Below are 15,195 nucleotides of genomic sequence, written 5' to 3'. Positions count from 1 at the left end.
TGATGATTGTTATCTTGTTTAGCCAGCTATACTTTATTATTTTATTTTAATAGTGAATACAGAAGTCAGCTTTAGCTGAGCTCTAGTCAAAGCTCTTATAACTGTCAATTTTATGATGTCTGAATTAATATAATGATATTCTTGTTTTAATGGAGAGTACTGGATACTTTTTCCCACGATGTAAAGGACTGTGTATTATAAGAATAGGCACCTTCCTAGATTTGGATTTGGGAAAAGATATGACGATTCTCTCTGAAAATTTAGTTTTTAAATAGTAAATCATTAAAAATTATCAACACAAAAGACTGGAAATGTGCAAAATGCATTAAAAATGGTCAATGAAAGAAGCAGGATATGATATTTGTGTGTTTGGACAGTCTATGGCAGTCATTCAATGAGATGCTGACTATAGGGCAAAGACAAAGATTAACCTGCTGCCTGATCTTCTGGAGCTGCTAGTTTAGTGGGGAAGGCAGCTGTTAAAATAAATACTTACAAAAGTCATCAATAAACTACAATTGTACCGAGTGTTAGGAGGAAGTAAGAGGTACTCTGAGAGAATATTTTAGGGGGACATAATGGAGCCTGGATTATGGGGGACTGGTTGTCCGGCAAAGCTTTCTATCAAGGGAAGGGTAACCTGAGCCCTGAGAGGAGAAGAATGGGTATGAGGAGACAGGGGAAGGAAGCACAGGAGGAGGAGAGGTTTATCAGCCAGTGGGAGGAGCCTAGTGAAGTAAGATACTGAAAAGAGGAAGTGAGCTGCTAAACAGTAGTGGCTAAAGATAAGAAACCTAGAGATAAAAAATACCAGGCATGGCCTTCTGAGTCTTGTGGAACATTTTGGACTTTATCCTAGAAGCAATGGAAAGTAATTTTAAATTATTTTAATTACTCTATCAATTACTTGAATGACTTGATCAAATGTATACCTTGAAAAGATCACGATCATTTACAGCAAAATGGTGGGATCTTGATAACATTATATGAAGTGAAATAAGTAAATCAGAAAAAACCAGGAACTGCATTATTCCATATGTAGGTGGGACATAAAAGTGAGACTAAGAGTCATTGATAAGAGTGTGGTGGTTTGGGGGGGGGAGGTGGGAGAGGGAGAGGGAAAGGGGGAGGGGGAGGGGCACAAAGAAAACTAGATAGAAGGTGACAGAGGACAATCTGACTTTGGGTGATGGGTATGCAACATAACTGAACGACAAGATAACCTGGATATGTTATCTTTGAATATATGTATCCTGATTTATTGATGTCGCCCCATTAAAAAAATAAAATTATTAAAAAAAAGAAAAAGAAAAGATCACGAAGCCCATTCTGTGGCAACATGGGTAGGAGTGAGACACAAGGAGATTGCCTAAGAAGTGGATCAGGTGGGAATAATGGTGACGTGGATTTCGGTATTACCTGTGCGGGTGAAAAAAAATGCAGGTAGATTCAAGAGTTGCTTAGATGGAAGAATGGATAGGCCTTGGTGATGAATTCTAGGTAAAGGGTAAGGAGTTATTAAAGATAACTTTTAGGTTCATGTTAGAATCCATGGGAGTCCGAAAGACCAGAGTCACAGGCTTTATTGAAAGGAAGAAAGGAACCCTGCCGGGCACTTCTCCGGGGGAGAAGAGCACAGGTTACAGACTAGGGGCGAATTATATAGTGTTTGGGAGAGCCTGAGGGGATACTGAGGCAAAAGTTCTGGTATGTCCGGAATGCTCCTCCTTGTGGGGCTTCGAGCATGTGGGTGTTGAATCAAAAGTCCTGGTGTGTCCGGAGCCCCTCCTTGGGGCGGCTTCTTAGCTTTTTGGAATTCCTTTGTCTCAGGGGGATAGTCCAGTAAGGGTGAGGTCTGACAGATAAGCGGAACATCAAGAGGGCAGTTTGGAATTCACGTATCTATCAGTTCATATATAATATTATTGTAACTGCAAATTACAAGGAAAAATGATAGAAGAAATGTGCAAGAATCAGAGTTGTGTTAAGGTGGAGAGATTACCAAATTTTTATAAGGCTAACATTACTTCCATAATTAACAAAAAATCTAACAAACACTGACTGATTGCTGATACCTACATTTACATTTGCTGAATCTTACATTTGTTTCATAATTTGCCCTTACTTTTGAGTCTACATTTGAGCCTACATTTTCAAGTGATACAAATGATATTTCTACCTCTTCTCTTAGTAAAACCAACAATCTGGTAAATCTCCCAATCTGAGAGTAATGCCTGTTAATTGTACTTGCATTTTGCCTCTCTCAATTTCATTACATTAACTTCTAATTACATTTTTTTTTCATACTGTGGATGTTATTTGAGATATCAGAATGTCCTGTATTTGGGGCCAGTTGATATGTGCCCCTGGCCCTGGAACACAGGCGCGCTCTTGTCAGGGGTCTGGTAGTATTATCTTTTCAGCCAGGGTGATGCAAACTGAGATTCTTTCTTATTTTGGTTGGATCTTTGAGAAGGTAAATATTAATTTGATATAACTCATTCTTAAATTCTCAATAAAAATTTTATTATATGTGAATCTGAAATTGGGTTCCTGTGCAAGGCCAATGACAGTCTCTTAAGGAAATTGTGTCATTAAAGCCACTTTAAATAGTCTCTTTGGAAATGCTGAAAACCCGTATGTGTTTAGATAACTACTGAGCATTTGTGGAGTATATATTAGTTTCTGTTTTGGACATAATGTTCCAAAATATTCAATGGGCTTATAAAATTTGGAGAGTATTTGAAAGGCACTATTGTTATAATGGCAAAAACTGTTAAAGCAATCCTAGTCTTTTTGAGATCATGGTGCTCAAATACAAAGCTGTCTGTTGGATAGAGTTTGAAGAATATGGTTTATTTATTTATTTATTTATTTATTTTTATATTCAGTGAGAGGAAGGGAGGCAGAGACAGACTCCTGCATGTCCCCCGATGAGTATCCACCTAGCAAGCCCACTGAGGGGTGATGCTCTGCCCATCTGGGGCATTGCTCCATTGCTCAGCAACCAAGCTTTTCTTAGCACCTGAGGCTTAGGCCATGGAGCCATCCTCAGCATCTGGGGCCAACTAGCATCAATTGAGCCATGGCTACAAGAAGACAAGGGAAGAGAGAGAGAGAGAGAGAGAAATAGAGAGCGAGAGAGAAGTGGAAGGGGTGGAGAAGCAGATGGGTGCTTCTCCCGTGTGCCCTGACTGGAAATTGAACCCAGGACTTTCAAACACTGGGTTGATGCTCTACCACTGAGCCAACTGGCCAGGGCTGAAAAACATGTTTTAAAATAACCATTTCTTGACACTTATTTTGGTAAAGTATGATAATTGCAACATGTATGGCCAGGGGCCACCATCATGGCCATTCACATGCAGGTTCTCATTGAATTCAGGCAGATGGTAAAGAATTGGCAGAGTCAGAGAATGGTGGGCCATTCTGTTTATTGGTGTCCCACCAAGATAGGCAAGCCACAAGAAAATCCAAGGGAAATGCAGAAAATCTGCTTTTCCCATAGAGGGCAAGGGATCAGGGAGGCCTCTGCAATGCTGATAGCAGGAACCAAGAGAGAGCCCCTGGTCTGCCTCATTTTATAGTGTAGAAAATTAAAGCCTTTAAGCCAATATACAAATAAGGAAGTCTCTAATGCAAAGCCACTTATCTGAGGCACAAATGGGATTCCTCATAAGAGTGCAACCACCCCGTATCATGCAGCAGTCAAGGATGTGGGGAAAAGCTTAGTTTTGAGAATACCTTAGTATTAGAAGGGAGGAAAAGGCTTAGTCTTAGGCTATAATGACTTTGCCAGCTTACAGCCTGTCTCCCAAACTCAAAGCGAGCAAACATATACATCATATTTACAAATTTATTTGACCAACACAACAGTTTTCATTTTAAAAGAGTTTCATTAGTGAAATAGACAACAAAGGTAGAGTGGGAACAAAATGAGAATAGCCCATGGAGTCAGACAAACCTTGATTTGAACCCCTCATTGGCCAGTTATTAGGAAAATACCTCCACTTTTTTTGAGTGTCTTTTCTGTTTTATTGGCATTTTGTGAAGACTTGGAATAGCAGTAAAAGCAAAATTTTGGAATTCAGTAAGGAGAATTGGAATACCATCTTCACTCAGTATTATAGGTATGAACCTTGGGCAAGTCATTTACCCTTTCTGGCCCTCAGTTATTTCAACTGTAAAATAGAAGGTTAATATCCTTCACAAGGAGTTTTTAATCATATAAGTTGTCAAGAAGAATTGCATACTGTAATGTGTTTGGCAAATGTTAGCTACAAAAATAGTCATTTTTCTGAGTTCTTAGCACATTAAGGGGAAGACTACAAGACTTTAACATGTATTTTTGTCTTTTGTAATGTTGCAAACTTTGGTTTAGTAATGACTGATACTGAGCGCCTGTTCTGTACTGGGTTCTTGTTAGGGAGCTTTAGAAACATTGTGTAATGTAATTTCCAAAGTGAATTGCAAGGCAGGGGCTAGTGCTCCCTGTATTATGGATGAAGACATTTAGGTGCCCCAGGTAGTATGATTTGCCTCATGCTGTGGCGTAACTGAGGGCATATTTAACACTTAGCTTTGTTTTTTGTTTTTTTTAATTCTGAAGCCATTGCTATTTCCTGTGTTCAGTGTCTCATTTTTCTCAGTGTCTCTGATAAAAAGTATACTTTGATTTTAGAGCAGTTTTACATTTCACTTTATATTAGCTTCCCCCTGGAAGCCCAGTGGTCAAGAGTCTGTTGGATTGCCCTGTCCCAGCAATGACAATGTGGCTATATTGTATCCATACTGTTGACATAAAGAGTCCCTGGTAGTCCATTTTTATATTTGTTAGGATTCCAGCATTTAGAACACGTTTTTGACAAGTGCTACAAAAGATATTTCATCTTAATGGCACGTATTCTTACTCACATAACAAATTTGCTTTTAACAGAAAACACCTGTAGACTCTTGAATCGTGTTGAAGATGGATTGCCGCCCATTTTATAGTTCTTATTTTGACTCCATGCATTATTCATCTTCTTAAGCCTTCTTGTTCATACGAGGTAATGCAAAATACTTTTTCTCTGGAAGGCATAATAGTCATAAAAATTGTAGATTTAATTAGCCTCATGACCACTGTAAGGAAGTCGGCAATACATAACCTACATCTAATAGATGACACAAGGAAATTATTATAATTGGTGGCTGCGAGAAGACATTTTATTTTATTTATTTTTTAAATTTGTATAATGTTTTATGTTTTCCTAACCATTTTCATATACATCATTGAATCTGATCTCATAACAAGAATGGATCTGAGAAGACACTTTAAATAAACCTGGTGTTTTTTTATTTTTGATTGCCTTACAGGTCTGAGTAGAGAATAAGAAGAATAAATTTTCCAAGCTAATTTCTTTTTCAGAAAATGCTAAAATGAGTACTCTTCAGTAAGTGAACTCGTGTAGTATGTTGATTTGGGAATTGGTTACTGGGGGACCATATGGGAGACATTTTCTCTTCCCTCAGAATTTGTCTGACTCTCTCCAGGAGCTGATCATCCTTTAAAAATCACATAGGCACACAGGTTCCCACTTGAACTTTCACCAAATTAATACAGGTTTTGAGGCATAGGCCCTGGAAGCTGATATTTCTTCTTTGATCATAGCTTTCCCCCTCTGTTCAAGCATCTGTCATGAGATAGAAAATGGGGACAGGAAGATTAAATTAAACAGCCTTTGCAGGACCATGAGCATTATTATTTTGAGTATGGAGCATTTCTGTTTATAATTACCCCTGGGAAGAATGATCAAAATATGTGATAAAGCAGATAGTTGTTCCCCTTTCAGAAACACAATTCTTTAATGTTTACTATTTAGTTGTTTCCTGTGTTTAAAAATAACCCTAATTAAATTAAATACTTTTATAACTAAAATATAACTCCAATTAAAGCAGAATTTAAAGAAACGTAGTCCCTCAGAATATTATCGGTGGTTTTACTTTCATCTTTATTTATCAGTTGTTCCAAATTCTCTATGAGATTGCTGGTTTATTTAGTACCTGGAGAGATCTTCCCTGGATATATTTGAGGTAAGCACTTGTATATTAAACATATGTACATAAACATATGCACACATACTTTTTTTGTTGTTTTGTTTTAACTTCTGATAGTAATAAAATATCATGAACTATTTTAATTAAAATAATGAGCCTTCTCAACTACTACAGACCTTAATATGTATTTTTCTTTTTAATCTAGGGACCTGGACTGTCTTTTCTTGTCTATTTCTTTTCTCATTTTTAAAAATTATTATAATACTAGAAGCCACTTTGTCTTCTCAGCTGTAAGAAAGCCCCCAAAGAAGCAAGTTACCAGGTATATATGTGGTATCCCCTTGGCATGCTCTACCAATCAAATTAAAATGTACCTAAGCAGCAAAGATATCTCCATGGTTACTATGCCAGGGCATAACCCTTTGGGCTTCAGACTGCTTTAGAAAACATAAAAGGTCTCCAGTGTTGCTAATTTGATTATTTTTCAGGTTCTAGCTGTAGGTCCCCTTCCTTTTTTTCAGTATTTTGGAATGTAACAACTGAATGCTGTTTTATATAGAGACTGAAATTTGGCCTCTTTCCAGTCACTCTGAGGTCATCTGACAGTGGTTATTGACAAAAGTGTGGCTCCAATCCCTGAATATATCCAGCTTCAATGATACAATGCTGTCTGGCCCACACTGGTGAATTCTCAGGTTTCATAGCAGAAAGAAACTGTTTGAGGTCATCTAATTAGTTCATGTCACTTTACAGATAAAGAACAATGAAAGAACCAGGGCTATTTAGCTATAAACATTTTTGTTAATAACATTCATTCATTCATTCATTCATTCAGCAAACACCTGTTGAGTCCCTACCCTATGTGGGTCCTGGAGAGTTATTAAGTATAAACACAATCCCAGCACTGACAGTCTCACAGTTCATCAGAACAGGAAGATTGACAGATAGTTACTGCACTGAGTGCAACCTTATATCATAAAGGCACATACAAAGCACCTGAAGCCACACCCTTGATTGTAGATGAAGTGTCGACATCAGAGTTTCATTATACAGAATGAGCATTTACCAGGCAGTTTAGGGAGAGAAAGTTTCAGGGCAGAGTCAATAGAAGTCAGGAGAGAGCAGTCACCTTGGAAAATTCTGTGTTAGTGTGTCTGTACAACTGCGAGTGGCGAGGAATGGCTGAGTCCTCACTGTGGGTCAGTGTTACTGGGGACAGCCCATGCATAGCTGGACATTCAGTCAGGACAAAAGGAGGACTTTGTGACTTGTGAAAATAGTTCCAAGCAGGTTGATAAATACCCTCTGATAGAAGGTTCCTTGCACTGTCTTGTTGCATCCTCCAGATGTCTTCATACCCAATGGTTCAGGAATTAAAACACCCAGCAGGAGGCCTTAAAGCCAGTTAGATGGTGCTGATCATTAATTTCTATTTGTATTTTTTTTTTATTGAGACAGAGAGAGGGATAGATAGGGACAGACAGACAGACAGGAATGGAGAGAGATGAGAAGCATCAATCATTAGTTTTTCGTTGTGGCACCTTAGTTGTTCATTGATTACTTTCTTATATGTACCTTGATTGTGGGCCTTCAGCAGACCAAGTGACTTGCTCAAGCCAGCGACCTTGAGTCCAAGCTGGTGAGTTTTTGCTCAAACCAGATGAGCCCGCGCTCAAGCTGGCAACCTCGGGGTCTCGAACCTAGGTCCTCCGTATCCCAGTCTGACGCTCTATCCACTGCACCACCGCCTGGTCAGGCCTGATCATTAATTTCTTTTGAGCATCTCTCCTCTTGTTTGCCTTAGTAAATAATGGAAACATTATCCAATAGGGTAGGATTTAAAAATTCAAATACTACACAGAAGCAAGTGCATATAAAGAACAAGGAAAATTGAGGACTGTAGTGAATTCGAGGCACTAAAATTAATTTTTGAAGAACTACGTGTCAACAAACATAAACAAATATTTGCCAGTGCTGAAATTTTTCAGGCTAAGAGAGAACCACATTAAAAAAAAAAAAAAACTAGGGGACTTACCCAAGATTTATTTTTTAAGAAATTATCATGAGGGTTTGATGGACAGAGATGACAGAAGACATGGAGATATGACCCTGAGACCATGGGCTGTTCCTGGTTCAAAGATTGGACAAGATAAAGCTGATGTAAATACAAAGATTTTGGGTTGCCTATGAAAGCAAAGTTCTTTTTTTTTTCTGTATGGATAAACAGTAAAAAGGTTTATTGGGTTACTAAGGAAGATATGTCATTTCTGTCTTTAAAAGTTTCAATTACCTAAAGGACAGTGGTAAAAGCTAAACCCAATGATTTCTCAGAACATTCTAGATCAGGGATGCCCTGAGTATATTAACTCAAGCAAAATTTTTGTGGAGAGAAAAAACAAACAAACAATCAAAAAAAAAACTATGGTGGTGAAATGGGGTGGAACAAATGCTAAAAGAACTGTTGAATGTTGTCAAGCAGGGGATTTGTGTGGGGACATGAAGATGTTTTCAACAATTCTGGGTAGATTTTATTCAAGTTAACAAATTTGAGTACATGCTCTGTGCTAGACACTGTCCTAGGCACAAATTGGACTTGTTAATTAATTTATTGGGAATTTACAACCCCTAGCCTCCATAGGATTTTCATTCTAGGTGAGGAGACAGTCAATAATCTGATAACCACTCAGGGTATGGTGAACAAACCTAGAGGATGGATGGAAGCTGGGGAAGACTAGAGATGGAACCCAGCCAGGGGAAGAGGGTCACTATACTAACCACAATGGAAGACTGTTTTCACAGACCCTCAACTAGCAGGATTTGGAGTGGAATGGGGAATTGTAGAAGAGAGAAATTTACAACCACTAGAATGCTGCAATTATAGAGTATTAAACAGTGTGGTTGCAAAAGTGATGTGCTAGGTTTTGATGAGCTGAATTTGAGAGTTTGGTGAGACACCCATGTGTGAATGTATCCTTAGATCAGCCTTCCTGAAACTTTGGCAAAGTCAGAATCACCTGGGGAACAAAAGACGTACAAAGTTCCAGGGCCCAGTCCTTCAACAAGCTGGGGCCCCTGCATTCTTTATTAGCTCACCTGGCAGTACTGACACAGCAACGTGTGAGAACCACTGATTTAGCTAACCAGCCACACAAGCTTGGAAAGAAGGAGGAGCTAAGAGCTGCAGATGTGTATTTTGGAGTTTTAAAAAACAGTGTTTATTGAGACTTATGGATGGATCAACTCTTCCATCTGATGCATAGAAAGGGGGAGGAGGAGAAACCAGAGGACAGTGAGTGGTTGCATATGTGCAGCTGGTGGGGAGACAAGAAAAAGCCTGAAAGGCAGACACATGAATTATTCAGTACGAGGGGAAAGTGCTGAGAGCTCAGTTTCCCTTTAACTGGAATGTGGGCTCCATGGGGACAGAGACCTCAGGGCTACCTTATACCTGGCATCATGCCCAGCACTCAATAGGCATTTAATCAATATTTGCTTGTTGAATAAATCAATGTATACATGCATGGTTTTCACAAAAGCTAAAGAGAAAAATTTTAGGATAATATAGGCGGTCATATCAAATGCAGTAGCTTGAGGTCAAGAGGACTGGAACCTATGGGATTGCCGGTAGAACTGGTCAGAAGGAAGCTGTAAAAGAGATGAAGTAATTAAGTGCCAACAGTGAATTTAGGCTCTGCTCTCATTTATAACATCTATCCTGAGCTGTTGATGAGCAGTTAAAGGATATATATATATTTAGCTCTTGAGCCTTCATTGTGCCCTGTTGCTCTTCGATGTCCTCTAGCTGCCTCCTTCTGGTTGTGAAATTGATGGGAAGAAGTCTCCCTCGGGAATCTCATAGGCTGTGGAGGGGTATCTCGGGGAGGCTGGAATGCAGACCAAGGCAACCAAAGGCTAGGGATGTGATTTCAGTAAGCTGCCTAATCCACTTGCCATCCTCAATTTTTCAGTGATTGTATGCTGCCCAAGAATAAATATAATTTCTAGAAATTGCATAAAAATATAAAGTCCTACTTCAAGATTTGTTAAAAGCTTTTTAATTCCAGGCACACATTTCCTTTGAAAGGAGAAATCTTTGTGTCGTGAAGCGGAGATGCTATTAGCCTGCTCTCTGGGATCTGCAGAGTTTGTAGATGAAGCATCCAACCTTTCTTGTATTTTGAAATGTCATATCCAATTGCCTTTTCATGAAGATTCATTTATTCTTTTCACACTGTTAGGTGTGGTCTATGGGGATAGACTTCTCTTAGTCCATGTGAATAGAGCCCATTACTGGTAATGGAAGTTTTGCACACGCCTGTGGAGGTGAATATGTATTGAAATAATTTCACAGGAATTTTTATTTAGTTGCCTTAAGATTTTAATAATGATCTCTTTTTGTCCCCGATTGCTGTTTGACATTGATTGTAGGCATTTGGTGATGAGTCTAAGGTTGTAACTTTAATGGGTATAAGTATTTCTTTCCTCTGTTTCAGCTGAGAAGTTTTGAGAGTGAAATATTCACAGCCATTAAGAGACCTCCAATGTAATTTCTCATCATGCTTATTCTGTAGTTCATATTAACTCCACAGTACTGAAGGAACTGAACAAGTGGACTTTTAGACATCAGATCACTGGCCATGGTATTGGCCATGGCATCTCAGGATGCTCCGAACTTCTTGCAGCCTCTCTCTTCCTGGATATCTCGGATATATGAAGCTCTCCAGCAAGCAGGAGATGTGCTATCTGCCTCGCTAGTTAACTTAAGCAAACAAAACTCTGAGTTGAGTGACAAGCTAGACCAGGACTTAGATGATATTCAGATTCAAGAAACCTATGCTGAAGAAGAAGAACAAAGCAATGATTGGAGTCAAGAGGACACAAATTCCATGTTTCTTGAAGTGGATCATTTTTCCTGTTGTAATAGTGAGTTGCAGGTTGCCACTCAAAATTCAAGCCCTAGACTTAGCCAACAGCCAAAGGACTCTTGTTCCATAATATCCCAGTGGCCCAATCAGACACGTGAGGACCCAAAGCTACCACATCTGCTTTCTTCTATTGCCGAAGAAGAACATCACCCTGAAAGGCAGAGGAGTGGCCTTCAACATGGCTGTGAGAGCCAGCTCTCTGGTATTTTAGAAAATGTTTATGGAAAAAAGCAAGGTAAGTTAGCTTAGCAATCATTTTCTCCGGGTTCTTCCAAAAGACATTTCTTCTTATTTTATTTTAACTTGTTTTAGTTGTCATCTGACTTATGTTTCTCTCTTATATACCTTCCCATATGCTGACTTTTTAAGCAAGGGATGCCATCCTTAGGAATAGTTTTAATATATAAAAATTTGAAATATCCATGTTTGTGGGATTTATATTCCAAAACAAGCAAGTGAAATGTTGAAAATGAGTCTGTGGGTTCTGTTTGAGAAGCCCCTTGTGCATATCACGCTTTTAAAAATATCTTTTGAAATGTTCTTCTATTTTCCCCCACTAGATTAGGAACCTCTAGATGTTACTGTATTATTATTCAGTGTGAAATCCTGCGCAAAAAGCCACACTTGTTGCAAAATTTTTAGTTGCTAACACTCCAAGAACACTTCTCACAGTGTTTCACTGAGACATGATGTGAGATGACAGTAGAGAGAAAAATCTTTGAAATAAGAATAGCTTGATTTTCTTTTAGCCTTGAATGGAAAGGACATATTTAAAACAAACTGCCTATAAAGCTTTATCCTGTCAGAACTGAGCATATAATGGGCCTTCAGAAAATGTAAAGTGAATATGATGAAACTTGTAATTAACTCTGTAAAAGCATACATTGTATGTTCTGGCATCAATTTTTCATACTTCTGATACTCTGAGCCTGAAGTAAGGACATTGCACCTGGTTGAGGGACAGACAAGTACATGATATGCAGAGAAAGGTGTTGGGTGTGTATATACAATGTTGTAATACATACAGCTCACACAGACTGCTGGATCTTTAATGTGATATAAAGGTAAAATAATTCTCTTAGGGAGAACAGACATTTCTAGAATATTCCATAATCTCTTCATCTATTTTCATGATTCCTCTTTGCTTTATCTTTTTAAAGAAATGTTTTGGAAAATGAGTAAACATTTTTATGTTCTTTTTATGCTTCCTGATACTCGTGCTCAAATTAAAGTAATACTAGTGATATTAAATGCTAGAATAAGTTGGTAAAAACAAGGTAGGCTAATATTCTTTCTAAATCTGATAAACTGTAAGTAAGCGCAATGTCAAGTGTTTTAAAATGATCTGTTGAGGTAATTCTAGAAATAGCTGGGCTACCAATAGGATTTCTTAGATTTGACTTGAAATTTCAGTTCCTCTTTTAGAAAATTCTTGCTAACATTGAACTAGATTAAAAATTTTAATATAAATTTGGCTTAATAGATGCTTAACATTTCTTTTGTCAATGTTCGAAATTGTAATAGTCTAAAGGCATTGTAGGAATCTAAAAGCTATTTAAAATAATTATTTTTATTTGTCTGTTCAGGAGATATTTATTCGCTAGTTGTAGCCTCTGGGAAGGCAGGGGCCATGTCATAGCTTCATTTCTGTATTCTTAACATCAAGCACATGTTAGGTTTATACAGTAGTAGGAAATCAAATAATAACGATGGGACAGCAGCAAGAAAGCTAACCACTGTAAGATATAAATACTGCTTTTACTCTTACTTCACAAGTTGAGAAACTTGCTACTCAGAGAGTTTGGGAATATACCCAAGGTCCACATTAAGAAAGAAGCAGAGCTCAGGAAGTCTGATTCTGGAGTTTACACATAGACCCTCTTTTTTCTTTTTAAAGGTATAATTTACATACGGTAAAATTTATCCTTTTCGGTATAGTTCTGTGAGTTTTGATAAACACATGTGTAGTCTTATAACCACTGTCACAATCAAGGTATAAAACAGTTTCCTCACCTTAAAAAAAAATTACTCCAAGTCCCATTATAGTCAGTCCTTTTTCCTTCATCCAGCTCCTGGCAGTTGTGAATATACTTTCTGTTTCTATGGTTTGCCTTTTCCAGAATGTAATATAAATGGAATCATGCAGTTTGCAGCCATTTGAATCTGTTTTTTTCATGATGCACTTGTCATACTGTATTTGAGACTCATCCGTGTTATGTGTTTCGGTAGTTTTTTTTTCCTTTTTATTGCTAAATAGTATTCCATTGCACGAATGCACCACAATTTGTTGTTCCACTCATCAGATGAGGGATATTTAGGTTGTTTTCAGTTTTTAGCAATATGAATAAAGCTGCTCTATTTGCAAAACAAGTTTCTGTGTGAATATAATTTTTTCTTTCAATGAGGTAAATACCTAGGAGTGGGATTACTGGGCATATGGGAAGTATGTGTTTAACTTCATATATAAAAAAAAATTTCACTGTTTTCCAAAGTACCATTTTGCATTCCTGGAAGTAATCTGTAACATTTCCAGTCACTCGTATCCTCACCAGCACTTTATGGTGCTATTATTATTATTATTAAATTTAAAGCCATTCTTACAAGGTGTGTACTGGTAGCTCATATTAGGAGATAATTCTCCATTGGGCTCTTCCATTTTTGCATGTCCTGAAAACAGAATAGCAAATATCTTTTATGTTAGATTATCTTTTCTAGGATATTTGTATGACAAAGAGCCTTGGACGATAGATGTGGTGTTTCCCTCCAGAGCAGAGGGAAGATTTGTTTGCTCTCCAGTCTAAAATGTCTCTCTTCAGGGCAAAGCTTAGGCAGATTTGCTTGCAAATGATTTAGGTTTTTCGAACTTGGTGTTCCTTGGCTGTGACATACATTCATTGCATGCATAGGATCTCTCTGGTTCTGCCTCTGCATTGTACCTGTGGTACGTGGAGGACAGGGAAGCAATGTTGCTCATGTTGCTTACTGTGCTGTGAGTAATACGTTATTCTTTGTCTTTGACCCAGAAGTTTTGTGTCTTCTTCCCAGGTCCACAAAACTGTAGCAGGCTAATTTGTTAGTATGAAAGTAGGGTAAAATCTCATATTCTTCATAGGTTTTAGCATTCCAATTGGCATTAATTTTCATTTTCCTAATAACTAATGACACAGCATTTTTTCATGTAGTTACTTGTATGTGTATGGTTTTTGTGGTAAAGTCTTTAAATCTTTTGCCCACTTTTATTGAATTGTTTTTTTATTTTTGAGATTTAAGAGTTTTGTCTATATTCTGAATATGAATTACTTTTCAAACATTTGTGAGGATTTAAAAGTATTTTTACCTAGTTTTGTGGTTTATCTTTTCATTCCTTTAACAATACCCCACGAAGAACAGAAATTATTAATTTGATGAAATCGAATTTACCAAATTTTTCTTTTATGAATTGTGCTTTTAGTAACATAGCTAGAAAATTGCTGTGTAACCTAGGGCCACAAAGACTTCCTTCCTATGTTTTATTCTAGAATAAATTATTAATATAATGTAAGGTATGGATTGAGCCCCCCCACCCCACATATAGCTGTCCAATCATTCCTATACCATTTGTTGGAATGACTACTTTTTCTCCATCGTATGCTTTGCATTCACTGTCAGAAACCTATTATCTATATATATGTGGGTCTATATCTGGACTCTACATTTTTTCATTAATCTATATTTGTATTCTTTCTCCAGTGTCACAATGTCTTGATCACTATTGCTTTACAATGAGTCTTGAAATCATGTAGTGAGAACTTTTTATTTTTTTATTATTATTATTATTTTTATTTATTCAGTTTTAGAGAGGAGAGAGAGAGGGAGAGAGAGAGAGAGAGAGAGAGAGAGAAGGGGGGAGGAGCTGGAAGCATCAACTCCCATATGTGCCTTGACCAGGCAAGCCCAGGGTTTTGAACCGGCGACCTCAGCATTTCCAGGTCAATGCTTTATCCACTGTGCCACCACAGGTCAGGCCAAGTGAGAACTTTTTAATGTTATTTTAAAAAATGTTTTTAAACTATTCTAGTTTATTTGCATTTCCATATAATTTTTAGAATAAACTTAGTGATTCTTTAAAAAAAATTGTTAGAAATGTGATTGAAATTGTGTTGAATCCATAGAGTAGTTTGGAGAAAATGACCATGCTAAAAATATTGTGTTTTTCAATCCATGAACATTGTATATCACTTCATTTATTTAGTTC

At 37.5% G+C, this 15,195-nt stretch overlaps 1 protein-coding gene across 1 annotated transcript in view; it reads left to right on the top strand.

Moving 5' to 3' along the window:
- Nucleotides 1–15,195, top strand: part of SYT16 (synaptotagmin 16) — a 229,995-nt gene that overhangs the window by 131,136 nt on the left and 83,664 nt on the right. Inside the window, exon 3 of the mRNA XM_066276542.1 lies at nucleotides 10,530–11,196. Coding sequence (XP_066132639.1) covers nucleotides 10,674–11,196 — 523 coding nt within the window. The 5' untranslated portion in view covers nucleotides 10,530–10,673. The remainder of the gene's footprint in view (nucleotides 1–10,529; nucleotides 11,197–15,195) is intronic.

The sequence above is a fragment of the Saccopteryx bilineata genome, chromosome 4 (assembly GCF_036850765.1).
Source record: "Saccopteryx bilineata isolate mSacBil1 chromosome 4, mSacBil1_pri_phased_curated, whole genome shotgun sequence".
NCBI lineage: Eukaryota > Metazoa > Chordata > Mammalia > Chiroptera > Emballonuridae > Saccopteryx > Saccopteryx bilineata.
Note: the sequence above shows the minus strand (reverse complement) of the source record. Positions and strands in the feature narration are given on the sequence as shown.